Here is a 22,885-nt window from a genome sequence, read left to right on the forward strand (position 1 = left end):
GTGGTGTACATTTAATTTAAAGTGCATGCAAAACCAAATGCAATCAAGACCCATTGTAGCAAATAGGCTATACGTTGTAAGACTTCAGGCCTAAACGATAACTATGACAATAACTATAACTAGATAGAGTCCACACTACAACTATGGCGACAATGACAGTGGTGAACGATATAAATGGGATTCATAGCAAATACATGAATGATAGAAACACTGACAGCTAATTAAAATCCATCTAAATTTACCACAAAATATTTGTAAGGGTGTTTGTAATATTGATTTCTAACTTAAGCCTGCCTCTTCTACATGTACGTAAACTGATGGATGGTATTTAGGAAACACTTTCCTGATGGTCTACTCTAATAACTCAGTCTTGGTTAATTATACAACTTATTAAACACTTGCATAACATACAGTAATATGAGGCTGAGACATACTGCCAAACAGTCACTGACGCTGATGGTCTCTGAAGTTCGTTGTCCTCTTTGACGACCACTAGGATAATTAATGTCAAATACAAAAGTATCAAAAGTCATCTTCAAAAGTCGCCTTCAAAAGACTTCAAAAACTGCTGCTGATGCATTGCAGGGACTATATCTTTTGAAGGAAGAGCTGTGTTAAAACTGTGAATAAAGATTATATCTCTACACATAACTTTTTCATAGCAGGTGGTCACACCAGCACCAGGCAGTCAGGGGGGGGTTGAAGTTTAGCGTTCATCAGGATTTAAAGGTTAGACAGGATGAGGGCTGGCACGTTGGCATCTCACTCTCTCCAGGCAGCTGTGTGGCTGAACAACCTGGTGACAGCAGACTGCAGGGACTCCAGTGGTCTGCTGTTGAGACTTCCTCTGTTGGACACTGGGTGGGCTCTGCTCTGGTATTTCACATTAAGGGCATGACTTGGCACCCCTGCTGGCTCCCTGACAGTCTCATATCAGTACACACTGCGTACTAGTGGGAAGCCAAGCACACACACATATACACTGAGAAGAAAATGTGTACGTGTTAGACATTTTCTCATATTTATGCTGAAGTGGAAGATGATGTCAGAACAACCGAGGATCATTTAAAAACATTGTCTGTTTTAGATTAGCTGCTCGAAATCTCTTATCACACTTGTTAGTGATTTTCACAAGATGAACTGAATTGATAATTTAATGATTTTCTCTCGAGCTTAACGCTATACTAAAGACGGAAGGAAAGGAAGAATGATATCATAGTTTAGTATCAGTTTGACAACCCCCAGCTGTTTTCCTGCGATGGAACATCATTTATGGGAAGACCAGATGGAAACTCATTGACTGAAGGAACAAATGAAACTTTTCCTGCATGTTTGTGATCCATCCTGTCAGAATAGCAATCTGTGCCCTTCACTGACACTGTTTCTGTGTGTGTGTGTGTGTGTGTGTGTGTGTGTGTGTGTGTGTGTGTGTGTGTGTGTGTGTGTGTGTGTGTGTGTGTGTGTGTGTGTGTGTGTGTGTGTGTGTGTGTGTGTGTGTGTGTGTGTGTGTGTGTGTGTGTGTGTGTGTGTGTGTGTAAAGCCCCCAGGGGACACGTTTGCTGTCTTTTCTCATACAGTCTTTACACTGTAATTCGTTCTGATCGATCAGCGATGGGCTTAAGCTTAAGATATGGCACATCACAGGAAAATATGCTATGTGCCTACCTTCAGGGAAATATGCTTATTTGCCCTCAAACTCTGTCCGATGTTAGGATCAATATCAGTTTAATTTTTGCGCATGCAGTGCAGAGATTGGTCCAGGATGTGTTTAGCATTTATTAGTTCACAGATGTGAGCAGGGGTAACCAGCTGCACTGCAACAAATCCAAAACTGCATTATACACCGTACAGAAAATGGCTTTTTGGAGCTGTTGGTGATTAAGCAGATTCCTCTCATCTTTCCTCAATACATGGAGCATAAATAAGTTCAAATGTGTGAATATGACAGGTGTGGATGTGTCGAAATGCTTTTTTTTTTTTCAAAAAATTCTTGGGGATGAATTAGAAATTTGCTAAAACAGCCACACAGGTGTCCCTAATGACCTGAGTGACTGAAAACCAATGTAAATATCCAGTGAGTGAGCCAGTCGGTCTAATTGGATACTTGAGGAAACTATTGATCTGGTTTTCAGGTTTGTTATCGTTGACATTTCTGAGCTTTTCCAATATTTCAGTCCTTTGGGGTCATTTGTTCTATTTATTGCGCTCTGTTAAATAGCTTAAACCCAACCCTCACTATCACATAATATTACATCATACATTAATCAATGTACAGATAAAGTGTAACTCAATGAGTTACAGTGAGTGTCTTTTAGGTCTACCATATCGTTTGCTCATAGATACAGACCCTAGACTGTATTTATTCTTGAGATACATCTGCTGTGACAGTGATCATAATCTCCATGAGGTGAATCCAGGTTGTGTTACAGAGACATGTCTCACACTAAACCCTAGTTGAATATGTTACTACACAAATGTATTTCAAATGTACAATCGTTCATGTTTCTATGGTTAAATCACCCTCTTTGTTCTTTCCCATGACCGCTTTGTAATGAGTAGTGAATTATTCATCCTCCTCTCCAAATGTTCTAGAGAACAGGACTAATGGATTTCAAACAAAAGTAAAGGCTAAAGGAGAGGAGAGTTTATAACATTGTAAATTAAGTGACTATCGTGGCCTGCATATTTGGGATAACCTTCCACTATTCACTTGATTTTACTACTGAACAAATCATTTTGGGAACTACCCCTCAGTTAATCATCAATTTCCAGTTTGATACAATACACATGTGCCTTACTAACCCTTTAATTGCACACATCTGTCACCACTGAATCATTTTTGAGATCCAGTTATGTCATCTGTGTTACCTTTTAGATAACTTTTGTGAATGTGGACAGCAAATGTGGGGGCCATATGAGGGGGAAAATATTTCCAGCAGAGGCATAAAATTACATCCCCCAGACTCCAGTTGTGGCCATAATTTTAGCTGTGTAGCTTTAGTTGGTGTAGAGAAAATAATCCAGGCTGCCGAATTAAAAATGTTATTATAATAACTCCTGGGCTTTGTTGTTGTTCCTTAAGGAGCATTCATAATGTAGCCTTCTGTTCTGTGCAAAAGGATGTTTTTGTAAATGTCATGTGTGGCTCAGATGACTATCTTCATGACCTTGATCATACTGCGGTCTAGATGTCTGGAGGAGGTTTATGCTGAGGAGTCCTCATGGGCGCCTGCCACCTTTTTAGCAGACTGATAGATTTTCTTTACTATCCCATCCCTCTTTGGTGACATGCCACATCGATCATGTACCCCAAAAACTTTGCATAAATCAAAAGCTTAAAGAGTTCCTGCTGCTGTGTGAATCCACATGCTTGAAACAGAGCTTTTGGGTCGTCAGCCTGTGTGATCATGATCACATTATCATAAAGTATGAGTTGGAGGTCATTTTTTAAGCATCTCACTTTGCTTTTAACTTTTGACGTAACTTTATTTTTTAGAGATTATGTTGCAGAACAAGACTCTTAAGGTAATTTAAAATGATTAAGAAATCACAGTTAAGTTTACTGTTTCAGTGCACAACGTCCTTTTAGTCAATAATGTTGATCGTTTAACTGTAAAATATCCTGCCTCTGTTACAACCTCTTTGACAGAGGAAACAATCTTATGTAGGTGATTTAAGAGATAACGGGTGTTTCAGTCTGTTGTTGGGACAGGTAATTTGCAAAGTATGGTATTTTTCTGCTCCATGTCAGACATTCTGTACCCAAACCACATCCATGTGACCGCAGTAACTGCTCTTTTAAGTTTGAACTCCTCGTTTATTTTTGTTGGTCGAGTCCTTCTCCTGTTTCGAATTACCTCAATAAGCCCAACAGAATTACTTTACACTTCAATTTTTTCTGTTGCCTTCATGCAAATCACCTACTTGCTTCTTTACCACTTGCATCTGTGCTGTCAGGGTGTGACTTACTGCGCAACAAGGAGTATATTGTGAAATTATGTGTTTCTGAAATCACACAATATATAGTATATCGTCATATCACACAGCCTTAATTCAGTTAATCATATTCATCCCTGCTGCTCATGAAGCAGGGGTCCTAACTTTACAGTGGCAGCCTGTTTAATGGAACTCAAAATATTTTGTATAGGTTTATATTTTCCACTATTGACCTTGTATTTACTCCATATTAAATATTGGCCTCACTCTGTAATCCTCAGAAAACATCAGGTGGGGCTTTAATCCTGTCTGAATACAATACACACATGGTTGGCATTGTGAATGTAGCCCTTACCCAGTCCGTAATGTATATTGACACACACACAAGCAGTAGCACACACTCTTAACCATAAGATGTAACTGTGTTTTTCAGTAAATGATGAGATGTTTTCCCTTTCGACAAACGATACAGTAGGTCCTTTTTGAAACAGAACAACAAACAAATGCCAATGCTTTTTCTAGCCTTAATCTTATGAGAAGTAGACAGTGTGTCAAAGCTGAAAGAACAAAGTGCCCTGCAACATAGTACTGCATGGTGCAATCATTTTCTTTGCTATTCAAAAAATGTCTTCAGCTGGTATAGTCCCAAAAATATCTTTTCTCTGAGTTGACCCATCAGAACCATGACGGTGAAACTTTTCCGTTTTCTTAAGGCTTTCTTAAAAGCTATAAGTAATATTTATTCTCGGGTAGTTGAAGTGAGTTTGGCAGTCTTAATCTCGGTCTCTCCCTCCATATTAAATGCAGACAGGGCTTCACTAAACCTCATCTAAAAGAGAACAGATGGGCCAGGAAATGAGATCTGGAAACGAGCCTGAACTGTATTGCTTTGATTCCCTGTTTGATTTCACTTTTTGGGCTTAAGGTAGAAATTACTGGAATGACTCACTGATGGTATTCAATCCAACTCCACAAAACATTTCAGTAATAGCTGTGAACAATTTCAGATATTGGGATAATAGATAAATTAGATGAGTAGTAGAATTGTAGTTTCGTATTCGGAGATTATTAATATTACAGAACCAAAAAGCCAGACCACCCAAACAAGAGATAAAAACTTCTGTATCTCTGAAGTGACCATGATTGATGGTAGATGGTTAGGAGGACAACGTTACAGAAAGTTGGACTTAGTTTAAAAGGAAGTGTTGCATAATAAATGAGCAATTTTGAAACATTTCCTAAAGCGGATGTTTCAGGATGTAGACAGTCAGGGAGTGCACTATATGCTTCTTTGATGAACAACATATTTGACTTCATCTGAAGCATCACAAACGGGTTGTCAGTAACCATTTCTTTCTAATACTATGTGACCCAGGTTTGACACAGAGGTTTAAGGATTTCCAGGCACATGAGTTTAGGTCATCCTGAAGAAGTAAGTGTTGAGGAATGCTCTTTGTTTTGATCGTTGAAATAGCGACGCATGCTATTGCGTGATGATATCCAGATTAGGTTGTTATGAAATCTTCGTGTATTAAGACTCACCAGAGTTTTGGCACTTACAACAGGTTTTGTATGCGTTTCATCTCTTTCCAATACAAGCTGAGAGATTGCCCTGCAAAATGTAATGACCTGACATCACGTTTTTCCTTTTTTTGTCTTTATCTCTCATTCATTCATTTCTGACTTTGTCTTCCTTTGAAGTTGAATATAAAAATCTTGAAATGCCAGACAACAAACAAAGAAACCGTGAAAACATGTAATGTTGTCACTTTGAGCCTGGTGGAGTCATGCAGAAACAATCAGTTCAGGCCAACAGGGATGGTAGGCGGATTGGTGTTAAATTCGTCCCATAGCATCACAGCGTGGGGGGGGGGGAGCCTTAGGTTGGTGCCCCACTGTAATTAAATATTTCCTTGTATCCGTGGGCTCTGGCTCTGAAGGAATGTCTACTATGCAGGCTGGGGCCCAGCCTTGAATAGCTGGGTTATTAAGTGCTCCATGGAGCACTGGGTGATGGACGAGCTCAGGGGGTCCTGATGTGGAATATAGGCCTCACAAGAGACCTTGTGTTTTCTCCCTGGATGTGCACAGGAGCAGGAAGCAAGATGAAAAAGGGAAACACAATGGCCTGCCTCTGTGGAAAGTGGGATTGGTTTCTTTGCCACTGTATTTGATGATGATGGCTTTCATTCCTTGGTTTCTCCTCATAAGATTCTGAGATGTATTGCTTGTTTTACATCGTGATTAGTACTATTGGTCTGAAGCTATTTATCACTTGCTATATGAGAAAAAAATACCCTGCATTTCAAAATCAGGTTTGAACAAATTTAAAATGACATGCAGTTGGTATCATCGCCGATCCCCCACTAGCGTAGAAAACAATGTAACATACCTAGCTTAGTTTACTGACAGGTCAAAAGAACATGCACTAGCTGATAGTGAATGTTCAGACTTGAGACTTGGTGAGTTTGTCATTAGGCCGTTTTGTGTTGACAGCTGCTGGGGAGGTTGAAGCCTTCATGAAGCCAGATTCTTTCAACATTCATTGCGTCAGCTTTTTCAGTAGCTTTTGTCCCTCTTTAACCTTATCTCCCACCTGACCTTTATGCTCAGTTTTTTCTTTCTCATCTTCTTACTGACTGCTGCTCTGATTTATTTTACTAACAGATAGCTTTAGTCTTCCTGTTACTTCATTAATCAACTCCTCAAGCTGCACTCTTCACCTCATACATCAAGGGAAAATGTCACAGTGATCAGTAGCGTGTTTGCACTGTTTCATAAGCTGTCATCAGGGCATCTCATCACCCCATAACCAAAAAAAGTGTTGCTGTCTTACCATATTACAGTTCAGATTGAAGCTTACGATTAAAGCCAAGTCAAGTTTTCTGTGATCTCAGTAGAGGAGATCGAGAAGATGAAGGAAACTAGAGAGCTTGGATCATTTATTTAGATTGCTAAATATGTTTGTGATGTAGAGAATTATTTAAGTGTCATATTACATACAGATAATATAAATATCATACCGGTTCATTAAAAAAAGTTGTGAAGCACATGTCAAAAAATGAACTCGTTTAACATTCAGTTCAGCCTCATTCTTTAACTAAATAATTTCCGAGCAGCTTTGATTTGAACTGAACTTAAAGAAGCTCTTGTGCCTCAAATGAGAGTTTTCATTTTGAGTGGCTGACGCACATGATTTGTCAAGCTTTCAGAATCCTTTTAATGTGTTGTCCTTGGGTGAATGTTATAATTGGATGGATAACAGATGTGACTGGAGGCAAGAGGCAGCTATGTTTTAAAAAGCTCATTTGGGTTTTGAATTCTTACTGTTTAAAGGAGCTTGGATGAAAGGAGCGACTTGACTTTCAAGAGATCCTCAAAGACAAAAGCTAGTTTTATTATGAACATGTGGGTTGAGCATGGTATGAACATGAGGTTATATTAGTGTCACCCTAGTGATAGTTGGGATAATTGAAATTCAAGCAAGTTCAGTTTTATTTAACGTGAAAATAACTACTTTTTCAACAATAATTCCTAATCTCCTGATGGTGTAGTCATTTTAACAGCCATTTGCGGTACCCCATGCATATTCCCACTGTGATGGTTTACAGCTATTAACAGCATGATTGTTTATAGATGATATAATGTATCATACTTTATAATAATATAATTTATAAATACAAAATCAACATTCAAACGCACTCCAATGGCATAACGCACAACAATGTGCATGAGGAATATTTCCTTGTAACATCTTGCTCAATTGCCAGCCAGCTGTGACAGACAACTAGATTTGTAAAATATTCAAATTATTACTTTCAGTCTAGGATTTGTGAAACATGTCATTTAAAGGTTCACTGAAGTTTGGCTTTGATTAAAGCAGAACTGGGAGTGTTACTGCTGCTGCTCGCTGATAAAAAATCCTTTCATGGAATGAAGATATTTAGGCGTTTAGGATTAATGTCGGCTTGATGAAAATCAAATCAGAAGCTGATGTAAATCATGCAACAAATAACTTTTATAGTAACTCAGATTTCATAAAACTGCTTTGTTAAAGTCTGTAATAAATATTTTATTGTTGTATGTTTTGCACAATGCTCCATTGTTACCATGCTGTCGTGTTAAACTAATGGTGTCTGTATCTGTTGTGTGAGTAACTTGTCCCTCCCGAGGGTTGAACGAAGCTGATCTCTATTCTATAGCTTTTATTTGCCATCACTCCCTTTTACTATCGGTGCCTTGCCACTGCCTGAGCGTTATCCCATCTGAGGAGCCTTGTACACAGCAGTCACTGTGTTTTCCAACCCCTGAATAGACTGTAGAGGCCTTTGTTCCGGGGTGTTGCTGCTCGTCTAGCCAGTGTTGTGGTTCATTCCAGTGACAGCTTCTTTCTGACGATAACAGTGTGTTCCAGCTCAAGCAGAGTGGGAGCAGCTCTAAAATGGACCTGTAATCATAGACCCAGACAGAGAAAAGTGTTAGACGTGCCCTCAGACGACAGCTCTAATAACAAGCTGCACCGTTCAACCTGTGAGGCACAGTCTGAATGTTTACCTTGCAGGATAGTGTCTTCGCTACTGAGGTACTAGACTGTTCTCTAATCCAGAAATACAACAGGCTATCATTTCAGGTTGTTGTTGTTTTTACCCCAGGAGATGGGGTTGTGAAGTATGCTGTGTACTGTGTCATCTGTGTAGTTTGAATCCACGAATACTGCCAATTTAAAAAGCCTTTTCTTAGATGACATGAATTCATCTGAACTTTCCTAAATGTACACAAGGTACATTTATTGCATGTGCATAACGCTGATCATGATTGATCTGTTTAGTTTGGCCATACACATATGAGCTCTTCCTTTAGGTCCTTTCTGGCCCTCAGCCAATCCAAACAAACAACAGTGCACACAGTACTTTGTAGCCTAGCACTTAGTCCATTAATATTTCTTACTGTCTTAATGATATCCACATGACACTGAATCCGGCCCAGAGTCACAATCTCATGTGAACCGTCCTTGCTTTTCTGTCCCCGTATGAACCAGGCCAGGTGCCAGCTCCTGCTTCTCAGGTGTCTTTTGTTCCATGCAAATGAGATTGCCATGGTAACTGTGTCTACTTAATGTCAGAGCACAGAGCTGCTTGACTGCAAACTGAAAGGGTCTGATTTGTCAAGAGATCCTCAGCCCACCTGGTTGAGATAGAGATTGTGACATGCTTCTTTGAAGTAGGACAGACGCGAGTCAAATGATTAAAAACATCTTTTATGCTTCACTAACAGGTCATCCTTAAACTGTAATCAGAAATTGTAATATAAATCTGTTTAGCAACACGATCACAGATTGCAGCTATAGCACTTACTAAAGTTTTCATATTTGCTTTTCCAGACCCCTGGAGTCAGATATCTTCCGGCACACAGGAATAAATGAATATAATGTTTTAAGAAGCATTTAAAGTGGACTGATTGGTTACACTTTATTTTACATTCCCCTATAACCTCTCTTGTTAAGCATCTGTAACTGGTGTCTTAACATACAACTACTGATAAAGAGTATACAGCAACATAGCTGTTTACATCTTTATTGATAGTTACATCCATCATAAAATCCTCAGTTTGTTATGGACTGTTTATATATAATCATTTGAATAATTTACAGGCTTAAAACATGATATTCTTGACCCTGGAAACAGTAGTTTTAAGTAAAATGAACGTGTGACTACTGGTTTTGTATGAATACAATACATTTTCAGCTTCTTGTTTGAGCAAAAGCTGCTAAATTACCTTTAGAGAGCTGCAGTAGTGAATGCAATTCTGTGATTTCCAAAATTTCAGTTAATGCTGGCTTGATGCGTATGCTGTGCACTTCTAACTAGGGCTGAAACGATTGTTTTCATTATGTCATCATTGTCATCATCATGTTTTTGCTTTTGTCTGTCCATCCATCCCATTCTTGTGAATGCAATATCTCAAGAACGCTCTGAGGTAATTTCTTCAAATTTGGCACAAGTGTCCACTCGGACTCAAGGAAGGACTACTGATATTTTGGTGGAGCTCCCACAACACATTACTCAAGAATTGAGAGGATAATTCTGACAAAATCTTACACAAATGTCTAATAGGATAAAAATTATGAAGTTTTGACATTTCATATCCAAAAGGGTAAAGGTCAGCTTCACTGTGTTAACTTAATATTCTGCAAAAAATGTTCTGGCCTTATTCAATGCCACAGCTCAGTAACAGCATCTTGACTGTTTTGCGGAGGCATACAACCTTGAGGCAGTGATTACAGTTATTGATTATTTTGCCCATATTTTCATGATTACTTGATCACTTAATTGTTGATTAATCTCTTTGGTTTATAAAATGTCAAAAATGTGAAATATGCTCAACAATATTTCCCAGAACCCAAAGTGATGTCTCCCACCAATTCTTTATTTGTCCATCTAACAATCCAAAATCCAAAGACTCTTCCTTTACTATCATAATTGACAAAGTAGCAAATCCTCATTTGAGAAGCTACATTTTACCTTGAAACGATTAATTGATGATAAAAAATGGTTGGAAATTAAATTTCTTTTGATTGACTAATCAATTAATTGACTAATTGTTGCAGTTCATATGCCTATGATTGTGTACCTGTCTACTGTATACAATCCTACAAACTTCTGTCTTATGAATTAGTTGCATCACTGCTTCTTTTCGGGTGAATCTTGGAACAACAAGTCATTCGAACATTGCAACATGGTGCCTCCCTGACTGTAGAGTTACACATTTTCTCTCATATCTGATGTTATCTTTTGTTATTCTGTGGATTTGATTTTTCATGTCTCCTCTCGGATGGCCCATTCTGCTGATTCTTATCATATGTCTGGCATGTGGAGTTAGATTTTTGAGATGCATCGATGTTGACACAGGGATTAAGTTGTATTATGTAAGAGAAAGGAAGTTATTAATGTTATGCCCATGCCGGTGGTCCAATATTTTTGCATGAATTCCACAGTTTTTCCATACTTGCTATGGCATTGGTTGTACTGGATTGTATTTGTTTTCATAATCCTTTTATTCAACATTTCCACAAACACTTGTATGCATTCATAATCGACAACCTGCACACTTCTCACATGATCATTTATGTTGTTACTGCTTTTGCTAAAGTCCGTCCTAGCGCCCACATTTCTCTTTTAACAACCACAGCTATGATAATATTTCCTTGAGGGAAAGCTGATCCTGAGAGCGTTTCCTCTGTGATGTCCGCAGTCTGCGAATGGTACAGTACGAGCTTCCCTTCAGGCTGCAGCACTCACGCACAGCCAAGCACAACAAGGGACTGATCCACTGGAGGAAGTGAGAGCATGTCACCATCAGAGCATGAGAAAGGGGCAGGGCAGGGACCCCAGCATGGCCTTCCTCTGACAGCACACATGGAAACAATGGCTTTGGCAGCCTCTCAGTGGTGGTGGTCTTACCTCGTTTCGAGATATATTATGTAGCCAAGTGGTGTTTGCACATTCTCATAAAGTTTATTATGCTGTACCATTGTGTTCAGGGTGTGAGTGCTTTGAGTGAAGCAAGTCAGAGAAGTGTGTTGTATTACTTTCACATTTGATCCACTTCAGTTCAAGTACAGGGAGGGAAAAATGTGTCTTCATCCATCTTTGTATCTTCACTCTGTACAAGAGTTCAAGCTCAGTGAACACAATCTCTACTCACCAATTAATAATTGATTAGAATGAAACGGTATAAAAAATTTCATCTCACTGTTGTTTTGACCCAAATTATCATAGTTATCAACATAACTGTGGAATTGTTAAACGAACTATTTTCCCCCTAAACATAAAATAATAACATTTGATAACAAAACTACGACCAACAGGGATGGACGCGGAACAGCCAAAATGTACCCCCTGCCACCACAAAACAATTACAGAGGATACACTGTTCATTATACCTCATCCCGAATTTCCCACAGTATGCATTGAGCTGAAAAGTTGATTTACCTTGCATTCACTGTAAAGCAGTGGCGTAATTGTCACAAAGATGAGTTTTCTTTCTGAATGTTTGCAGACAGGGACACCATTCTTTCCCTCAGAGCTCTTATAAAAAAAGAAATATGACCCAACTTCACACTTAGTTATCTTAGAAAGCTGAAAAGTCTCTGAAATGCTGTCACTTCTATTTGCCATGTTTTGTTGACACATGTTCCATGCTGCATCATGGCATCTACATGTGGGAGACTGCTAACTTTGGTTGATGCAGCTGGTAACCATTTCACTCCTCGTATTGATTGGAATTACATGGAGGAGTGGTGTTTGGAGTATTGTCTAGTTTAATATTAGTTTAGCTGAACCGTGTCACAAGATGCAATCTAGACAACACGCTTACTGTGACACTGGATATTAAGTATTGATAAAATGAGTTATAATGTCACCATGCCTGATGATGTGAAACAAATATCATCCTCCTCTCTATGATCAGTTGGTGTATCCCAGCTTGCCTCTGTCATTATTGTGTTTGAGAATTGCTCCTCAAATGTTTTTCCCTGCAGCCACGGCATCACTCAGTGGTTAAATTTAACATGAGAGCTTCTTGAAGTTTTATTCAGTTGAAAGCCTGAGTATACATTTCCTCACTGTCCTCTCCTTGATTGTCGTTTCAGTAAAGCCAGCTCCTCTAACTTTCAGCAATCGTTTAATATGCAGGGGAGCTACTCAGACAAAGTGGGAGTCAACAGCTGAATATGAAATTGATTTGAGAGGCTCAAAGGTGTCTGGCAGGTTGATTAAGACCTCAGTGTTGATGCTTTAACGATTTTGCTCCACGGCCTTGAGACGAAGGATCCCTTTCACAATTTTCACTGATGCATTTAATTATTCAGGTGTCAGTGTAATGTCTTACTTTTATTTAAAAAAAGATAAAAATCCAAACAGTGCGCTTAGATTCTGACTAAACATGAAGTATATTTTCCTCCCCATGTGAGCCACTGATCATTTAGTATATTCAGTGTTATGTAACTGTTGTAAGCCTGGAGTCCGTGTGATTGTTTTGAAAGCAGCCTCACAACAAAGCTGGTGATATGACAGGTGAATATGCTTGTGCAGGAACGTGTCTGTCAAACCCCTCAGGCGCGGGGTTCGCACTCATTCATAGTCATGATTTTTTTTTTTCATCTGTTATCTTGTACAGTGTACTTCAGGGGCAAAAATTTACACCGTTGAGCTGTGACCTGAGTGACTGCTACAGTATATTGTAAGACTACTGTTACTGTATTTTCAGCTTGTTCCATTCCTCTTGCTCTGCTTTGAGTACACTTTGCAATAAACACAAGAAATACATGCATTTTACGCAAACTGCGTATGCAGGTTAAGCTTTTCACATAGAGCTGTGCTGAAACAGTCGATTAGTAAGTTATAATACAAAATGCCAAACATTTACTACTACTTTTCTTTTTGTCTTCAATGTTAATGTGTATAATCTGCATTTACTCCCACATCAATTGACTCTGCAACAGTCCCAGGTATTTATTGGCAATGGCTGTAATGAAACCTCAACACTCGTGTGAACACGTTAATTTTAGCCCCTTGTCAGAGCCGATGATATGACGCTGGCTTGTTACTTTTCCATCTGTCTTTATTGAAGCAGCGCTTGAACATCTTTAGTGTGTTTACCCACATTTAAAAAAATCTTTTAAATTTTAGATTTGGGTGTAAAACTGGTACAGGGCAGATGGATGGTCTTCTTGAATACTTATAGTGTGCTTGTGGGAGTCTTTTATCTCTCAGCTACCAGTCCTCCTCTTACCAAGTGAGAGCAATAAAACCCCATTTCAACTTAATCACTTGGGGAAAGTTAGTGGTTCTGCGCTGTAGTCCATCATCTGCCACGACTGTAGCTCAGAGACAAATTATTCTTGCTGGGAATTGGATGACCCGAGTTTCTTGACTCCTACCCATCAACACACTGGTTCATTACATTCAGCTGTCGTCCTCTTTATGAAATTTTCTGGTTTCGGGAGCTTCTATTAGCCTTCTGTGTGACCCAAGACAGATCTGAACAATCACTTCATCTGTTTGTCATGGCAGTGGCTGTCTGTTTGAATAAAAATCATTTCTCAAAGAAAAGATAAAACAGAAATGAGTGCCAGTCTGCATGTATTGTATCTGTCTGTGTCAGTCTGTCTCTTCCACCCTACAACCTCAGGCCAGCACCTTGAGTATTAAGTGCAGCTGTCTAAATGGATACACAAAACGTATCCAAACATCTTTCCCCTCTGGGGAGTTTGCTTACAGAATATGTCACCTGATGTAACACTCGGCCCTACCTATATTTTCAGAATAATTTCCAGGGAAAGGTGTGGTAGATCTTTCACAACACAACATTGAACTAAAGGAATAATGTAACATGGCAACCAGCTGGGATGCTCATGATTTTTGGAAGGATGAGAAGCAGAGCTAAGAGCAACATCAGTGAAAGTGACCCGTACACTTCCCTCTTTAGGAGATGACACAATGGCAAATGTGGGAGGGCGGAAGCAGAGGGTCACTGCCGGGGTTAAACAAACAACACAGGAGCATTTTGTGAAAAGTCCAGCAGTCCAGATACATGATATAACTGCGGTTTCGTTATCTGTATGGGAAGAGTCAAAGGAAGATATCCATGAGAATAAAAGTAAAGATACTGTAATGCTGTTGCTTGGCCTTGCTAGACTAATTTGCAAATGTGTATTAGTCTGGATCCTCTCATTTAATGTTTGATTTTCCAGGGGTGTTATTGATTAACGCTGACCAAAATGTCTCTGGATGTAATTAGATAGGTCTACAACCAATAAAAGCAACAAAACAAGACCTACAACAATCAGAGCAACACGAAGTGTGATGTAGTGCTTAGCAACACATGCAAGTTGCAGTGATATTTGGTTTGTTTTCAAGGAGGAAATTATATTACTCAAATTACAGCTAAATCACAGCCAAACATTACCCTAAAATATGTTTCTGACAACATTTGAGGCAGGAAAGGAATGAAGGTTTTCGGCACTTTACCACAGCTTTGTTAGTTACTCACCATGTAGGACAAACTCTTAGGTCATATACTGAAGTACAAAGAAACACCTTGAAGAATATGCAGGCAACATACTTTTTCTAGATTGTACAGATGTTATCAACCAATTAATAATGATTTTTATTGCACCACCTGATAAAACTCCACCCAATAATACCTCATGATTGTAATGGAAGCACAGTGTTATGCCACTGTTGGATTGTGTTCTTGTGTACTTTTCTCCTGTGAATTGTTTAAAAGGCAATACCTCCATGCTTGAATGCAGTGTAATTTGTTACTAGTGTAAATGTAGGCCGCACTGTTGTAGAAGAAATAAATCACTTCCGTCAAGAGAAATGAGTTGTGTCCAGCACAGTGTAAAAAATACTCAGCAATTTGTACTTTGACAAGAACAATATAACCAAGTGATTATGTTCTCCAAGGCAGTGATGCGGAAAAAATGTTGCTCAAACAAAACACAAACTCATAGCATAGTATACTCTATGTAAGCGTATTGCACACATTTTGGCAGGATAAATATAAAAGTCCATGTTTACAGGGTTTGTCTGTTCATGGTTAGGCTGTCTTCTCATAGGAAATGTTATCATGCTCTCTGTTGCTGTTGGCTCCAGAAGTGAAACGTCTATTGTTAATGGATCCCTTTGTTTCCGCCGCCCACAAAAGGAAGCCTGTACATCTGCTTAACTCTAATATTCCTCATCTTGTGACCTGAAGTGTCCAATTATCCTAATCTAAACTATCACATGTGGACATACAGGCTGCAAGTTACACCTAAACCTGCAATTTTGGGTTTGTGTTAATCATTTAAAAACACATCTTCATTTTCTTTCCACAGTGACAAATAAGAAACCCTCCCACGTATCCATCACGAAGGTGAAGCAGTTTCAAGGATCGTCTGCCTTCATAAAAAGGTCACAGTGGACGGTTGACCTTCTGCGGCAAGTCAATGGCATTGACCCGAACAAAGTATGTTATTTCTTAATCCGCTTAAACAACTGCTACTTTTTGGATCGCTTTTGGGTCAACCTGATAATTGCTGATTTAAATTTCTTTTACCTGATTACTCTTACTCATGCCTCTCTTTTGCTGGTATTCTCTCCAAGGACAGTCCAGAGTTCGACCTGACGTTCGAAAATGCTTTTGACCAGTGGGTTGCTGGCTCAGCAGGAGAGAAGTGCACCTTCATCCAGATTCTTCACCACACCTGCCAGCGCTACAGCTCAGCGCGGAAACCAGAGTTCATCAACTGTCAGTCCAAACTGCTGGGGGGTAAGACAGCTAATGAACAAACTCTGCTAACTGTCCTTTGTCAATATTTCTGTTAAGAACAGAGTGGCTCTGCGATGCAAGAGTTGCTGCTGTCTCACTGTGCTGTAAGCCAGTCTGAATCTCATTATGTATGATGACAACCAACACCTGGTGTGTTTTGAAAATGCATGTTTATTCCTCGTACACAGCATCTGTTGAGTGCTCTGCTGAAGTGAGGTCAATGAGTATGTCCAACAAAATACATCAGCTGTGAATCAAAGCAGCTGTCACAGATCAACTGGTTTAAAGCACAGATAAATACTCAATGCAACACTCAATGATTATGATTCTTTATTTATGTGATGTTGACACGTTTCATTGTGTGCCTGGAGTGGTTTGCGACTCATTATTTTTCAACTGTTTTCCACTTTTCATAATCACATTAAACATCACAATAAGAGCTGTAACATGCCCTTAATTATTGACACTGATTAAATCTGAGAGACTGTGGAAAAACAGTCAGTTGAAAGCTAACCTCTCCCTTTTGAAAATAATGTTCATTTCATGCCCAACTAATAAGTGAAGACAGGCTGAACAAACAAGTCAAAACATAACAAATTCCCAAATGTTTAAGGCACGAAACATGTAAATGCAAAACCACACAATTGGTCATTTCCTGCCTGCAGATTTTGTGTTTGTTACCCAGGCGGCGGAGAGCTCTGGTGCTGGTCGATGGTTTCCTCTACAGTGAAACCCAGTAGAGAATGTAGCATCCTGAGCGGTTTAATCAGATATTGATCTGTTTATCCCCAAGCTTCATCTTTGAGCACCATTCAACCTGTTGTATTATTCATGGAATTATTTATGGAAACGCATCCCGAATGTGCCTCCTGCAGTGTGTCCATCTGCCCCACATATTCAAGAATCAATTTCCAGAAAAAGATGTTTTGTGAAAAGAAAAAAATTGGTTCACTTTGCTGGATTTTAAAATTCCAACTGTTGCACAGCAAATCTTGCAGCGAACAAGTCACATCACTAAATAGAGCCGATAATATGAAGCTAAATTGCTTTCATTGAGCAGCATTTACAGACTACAAAAGAAGAAGGAGAAGAGTGTGGACGCTTTGTACAGATTCAGAGAAACACAACACAATTGCAAATTGAAATACGTGTTCCACACGGCAGAGGTACCTTGAAGTACAAGTATTAACAAAACAAAACTTATCAGAGCTGTGGAATATTAAATCATCCATCTTTTCTCATGACATTTAACCATTCTACTACAAGTAGTTACAAGTTATGAACTTCCTTTTTAAAATACAAAAAAGTTTGAATTATCGGTTACCTTCTCGGTATCGGCCACAACAAGACGCAAAATAGATAGATTATTTGGGATGTGTGGGTGAAACCGCAGCTTCGCAAAGTATTATTTAACATACAGTGCATGGCAGAGGGATGAGACTGAGAAATAAGCTATAGTTACTGTCAAATTTCCTTAGCTCATATTTTTTCCTACTCATTGTGTGGGAACCCGCGCTCTATTCATTGATGATAAAGCTGCCCGATCTCTTCAACATTCTGTTACATTGCCTTGACCTCCCTCCTACTCTGAAAACCATGTCCATATTTAACTTGCTTAAAGTCACCCTGGTGCATACTAAAGTCTCTGTATGTGTAGGTGTGAAGGTAGTGGTGTCCCAGAGAGCACTGAACCTGGGGTCTTTAGAGTAGGATGGATTATGGAAAGCAAATGTTGAATCAACCACACGCCTCCAGTAAATCTCAAAATGACACTTAGAAGCCCTGCAGCATCGTTTAAACTGCACAAAATTGAAGAGAGGATTATTATGAGACATATAACATCTCCCATGATATAAATGCAAGAATGGGGGAAAGAATTTACCCACAAACATCTATTTAATATACTTTTCAGAGCCACACCTGTAGCTTTGTAGAAACAGCTACAGTATTGATCGAGCTATGATAATACTATCCATGTCCACCTGGCCAAATGATCTGAAAATGAACCCTGGCTCTCAGTGACTGGAGGATACTGTGTGTGGAGGATGAGAAAGTTGACAGCTCACCTTGCACATTGTGACAGGAGGAACAGACGGGACGCCAGCCGGTTGCCAACTCTGTCCACTCCAGTTTAAGTCTCACACCAGTGCAAAACAAAAATCATGACGCTGCTCAGGTGTGGGACCATAACTGTGGGAGACTCGATCTGCAGAATCCTCTGGGATGGCAGCCCCCAGAAAACACAAAATGTAGATAGTTATGGCACACAATTCTGGTGATACACTGTTAAATACTCTAGAAGGACATGCATGTTTTGCAAATCCCTCACAGTTTTGTTCTTTATTTAATTTACTTAATCTCAAAACTGTTTCCACGTGCTGATTATGTTAGTACAAGAGGTCCTGTCAAAGTTAAGATCTTTAAAATGATAGTTAACTGCCAGAAAGTAGCCAGCTCATCCATGCATTACATCTGTTAAGTAATATTTAACATTTAATCATCAGGCGATTTTATCCCGAGTTTAAAAAGGTTTTTAGGGTTATTGGAGAACTTGCCATTTTGATGATGTGAAACATTTCAGCAAAACTCAAGATTAAATTATTTATATCGGACTGCTTTTATCTGCCTCCCTTATGTATCTGTCAATACCCATGTGCCTTGTAGCTTATGCTAATGTATTCTAGGTAAAACACTAGGTGAACTGAGTTTTACAGGCACACATTTTTGGTCCTTGATGAGGCATGTAATTGGTCTGGAAATAAAAGCAGTTACTTTGCTAATTGCCTTGTTATCAGTGCCGACTTGGGCAGCTGGCCACACTGTTATATACGCTGTTACACCCCAATTCCCACCTGAGCTTTTCTATCTCACAGCATGGATTCATGAGTCTAATGTTAAATCAGTGGGCCTAAAGTGGATGCTTTTAAACCCTTAGCATTAGGCAAAAATGTCTCCCTGCAGTTTATGCAACATGCTCTGTGTGAGGGCTGCAATCAATGGTTGGATGAATTAATAATTAAACCTTTTCACAGTTTCACAGTGTTTTTGCATGACATTCACAAAGAACTGAATCCTCAACACTCAACTCATGATCTAATAATCCAAAAACAGTAACCCCTCCGACTAATTTCAAAACTAAATAATGTTTTGAATATCAAAGCTGACTTTTGATATTTTCTCACCGCAGAGGACCAAGCTGTAGATTCAGTCATTTTCCGTTGCAAGGTCTATTTGAACAGAAAGAGGAAAGAATTTGTTGCACACCAAGGTCATCTACTAAGACGAGGTAAGCCGGTGTTACAGAATACAAAACTACTTGGACTAAATGTAAAAAGTTACATCTCTTATTGTATCGAGTTCCTCCAGAAATGAAAGTTTTTAGGGCTAATTTAAACAAGTGTATCCCTATGGAGCTAAATCAGGGTCAAATGTTTTGTACTTGAAAAAGTAAAATTTGAAACTGAAATTTCAAGTTTTGATCTTGAATTTTGAAAAATACATCAACGTATTCAAAATAAAAATAAATGTACAAAAAGTTTTTTCAGGTTAAAAATAATTATGATCAACTCTGGTAATTCTTTTGAATAAATCATTTATTTTCATTTTTCACTTTCATATGTTTTGATATTTGGGATCCTATTTCTTTCAGTTGCATGTTTTATCTTTTCAGATTCAAATCTTAGTTTTTTTTCAGTTTCAGATCTTTCTTTTTCAGTTTCAAATCTTTTTTTCAGTTTCAGATCCTTTTTTTTCAGTTTCAAATCTTTTTTTCAGTTTCAGACTTTTGACCCTGATCTAGCGTGGGGGGCGTGGCATCAACTGAGAGGGGTGTGGAATCATGACAGACAGCTTAACCAAAAGGCTACAGACCTTCCCCTATCATGTTGCCTTCAGGGAACGTAGGATCTAAAACGATTCGGCAACGCCACATGATTGGCAGTGAAAAAACTACTGTCAGTGACAAACTTCCATTTGCACACCATGCACGAATATCCTGCACAGCTAAAACTGTTTTAATTTCCAAGGCTGTTTAGATGTGAGATGTGGAAGCTGTTTTAGACAGTACTGAGGACTAATTGTAGTACAGGAGCGACAAAATCACGCCAGATTGTGCACAGACACCCACACTTTAAGTACTGAAATGTCCGACACGTAGCACTGGACCCAGCACACAGGTGAGAAAAGTAAGGTTGGGAAATCATGATAAATATCAAAATGAGAGGTCGTTTTGTGTTTTTTTCAGCGCCCCATGCACTCCTGCAACCACAAAACAGCACTACCTTTAATCAAATTAACAGCAGTATCAGTGTTTTTCACGCAATACATAGGCATATAACATTACTGCCTACAACTGCGTTAGCAGCCACTCGATGCTAACGTTGGCCCTATGCTTAACCTCTAGCTTTGACAATTCACCACTTAAAAGATGTCAGAAACATTGTATGTTGTTACAAAACGACCTCTCATTTTGATATTTATCACGATTTCCCAACCTTACTTTTCTCACCTGTGTGCTGGGTCCAGCAGGTGAGCCAGCAGAACCGGACGCCATGGCCAGCGGACACTGCGAGGCATTCACAATGCTACGTGGAAATCGGACATTTCAGTACTTAAAGTGTGGGTGTCTGTGCACAATCTGGCGTGATTTTGTCGCTCCTGTACTACAATTGGTCCTCAGTACTGTCTAAAACAGCTTCCACATCTCACATCTAAACAGCCTTGGAAATTAAAACAGTTTTAGCTGTGCAGGATATTCGTGCATGGTGTGCAAATGGAAGTTTGTCACTGACAGTAGTTTTTTCACTGCCAATCATGTGGCGTAGCCGAATCGTTTTAGATCCTACGTTCCCTGAAGGCAACATGATAGGGGAAGGTCTGTAGCCTTTTGGTTAAGCTGTTTGCCATGATTCCACACCCCTCTCAGTTGATGCCACGCCCCCCACGCTTGTGTTGTCATTGTTAGGGCTCTACTGTAGTTAACATTTAGAAACACCAAGCTTTCCCCTTTATGCTCCCCATGGGCCCAAGGTCAACATTTCCCTGGTTCGTGTTGTCACTGTGTGGGGGTTGAGTACACGCTGAAAGGGATTTCAAGTTCCCATATAAGGGTTATGTGAGTTATGTCCACTGTCCTTGCCCCTCACTGTCAGACTGTGTGTGCAGAGTCACTGAGTAATACTGTGCAGAGGTAAATCGCACTGTGATGTACAACATTCTGTTCTTTCACAAATTAACATTAAAGCTAAGCCAAGACTGTAATAATGGGAAACTGTGGCTGTTTAATGCATTGTGTGATGTTGACATTCATCTGCTGATTAAAGCCATTTAGAGTAGGTTGTTCATGAATACCTAACAGCTATTTTTCTGTCAGTGTTGGCACGACTGTCTGGTACATTGAGGACAGGATGTGCCTGTTTGCCCTCATAGGTGTCCCTTTGACATGCTGGTTAAAAAAGGCTTCAGCGACGCACTGTGACTAAAACTAAAGGCCGGCTGAGCAAGCAAGGTCGAGCCTTTCCCCTAATGAAAAAATGTCAGGGCCAGTTTGATCTTGCTTTCTCTGGGATGTCAACCAAGAGTCATTCAGGCTACACATCAACTTCACTCCAACGTAAAAGTGATTATCTGTGGGATGCATACATATATGCATTAAAAGTAATCAAATGTAGTTCAAGCAGAGGGACCAGTATTATAATACAGAATAATTACTTTTTATAATAGGATCATTCTTCGTAGACCTCAGCACCAGATCACACATTTTAAATTAACAATTGAGTTATAGTTCAATTGTGTTTATGTAGGTCGAACTGGAGATCGCCTGTGACTGCTGATGCAAAGCAGATCAAGTTCCTGGATGCTGGTGGTGGTGAAGATGGGACGGAGCAACATTGTGATGTTTGAATGACAACAATAGACATATACAGTAGCATGTGTATATACAGTTTATATTTCATGGGGAAGGAGTGGTATGAGGGGAAAATGATGGCTGAATGATTGAGAAAAAGGGAGAACTGCCTTGTCTAAAAGGTTTGGGAGTGACCATTGAAAAAGGGAAAAGAGAATGAAGTGTGGAGGGAATAACTGCAGGAAGAATGTGGAGAAAAGTGATTGGATAAAAGGCTATAAAGAAATAATAGATGTGTGTTAGGATTGCCGGAGGGAGGTGCCCTTACTGTTTGAACCTCTGCTATAGTTTCATTATGCTGCTGTGGATAATGTCAAGATTTGCATTAATTAAACTGCGGCGGGGTTTATCTTGCAAGAGGAGAGCTGCACAACTGTGTCTTTAGGCCCATATGATGTTGATAACATTAACGATTTCTTGTTCATTTTTATCTAATTTTATACATCATTCCTTTTTGCATAATCTTGAAGTCCTAGTGACGGACAACCAAATGAAACGCACTGCTCACTTAAAATTAAAATAGGAAATCACTGGGTTTGAACATGGTTGGAAACATTTGGGATAAAATACACAACTAAACAAAATATGTATATAACAAAGGTCTAGAAGTCACTTTTGTTTGGAAATGTTAAATATTATATATTTTAAATAAGAAAACTTGACAGAAGCTTTAAAAGAGAGAGGCTTTCCTTTTCTTTGGCCTTCATACTGAGTTATTGTATTCAA

At 39.2% G+C, this 22,885-nt stretch overlaps 1 protein-coding gene across 1 annotated transcript in view; it reads left to right on the top strand.

Annotated features, from left to right (window-relative positions):
- The window catches only part of stxbp6 (syntaxin binding protein 6 (amisyn)), a 65,427-nt gene that overhangs the window by 35,240 nt on the left and 7,302 nt on the right, over positions 1-22,885 (top strand). The window contains exons 3-4 of the mRNA XM_073483319.1: positions 15,821-15,951; positions 16,089-16,254. Coding sequence (XP_073339420.1) covers positions 15,821-15,951; positions 16,089-16,254 — 297 coding nt within the window. The remainder of the gene's footprint in view (positions 1-15,820; positions 15,952-16,088; positions 16,255-22,885) is intronic.

Source organism: Pagrus major, chromosome 16 (genome assembly GCF_040436345.1).
Source record: "Pagrus major chromosome 16, Pma_NU_1.0".
Classification (NCBI taxonomy): Eukaryota; Metazoa; Chordata; class Actinopteri; order Spariformes; family Sparidae; genus Pagrus; species Pagrus major.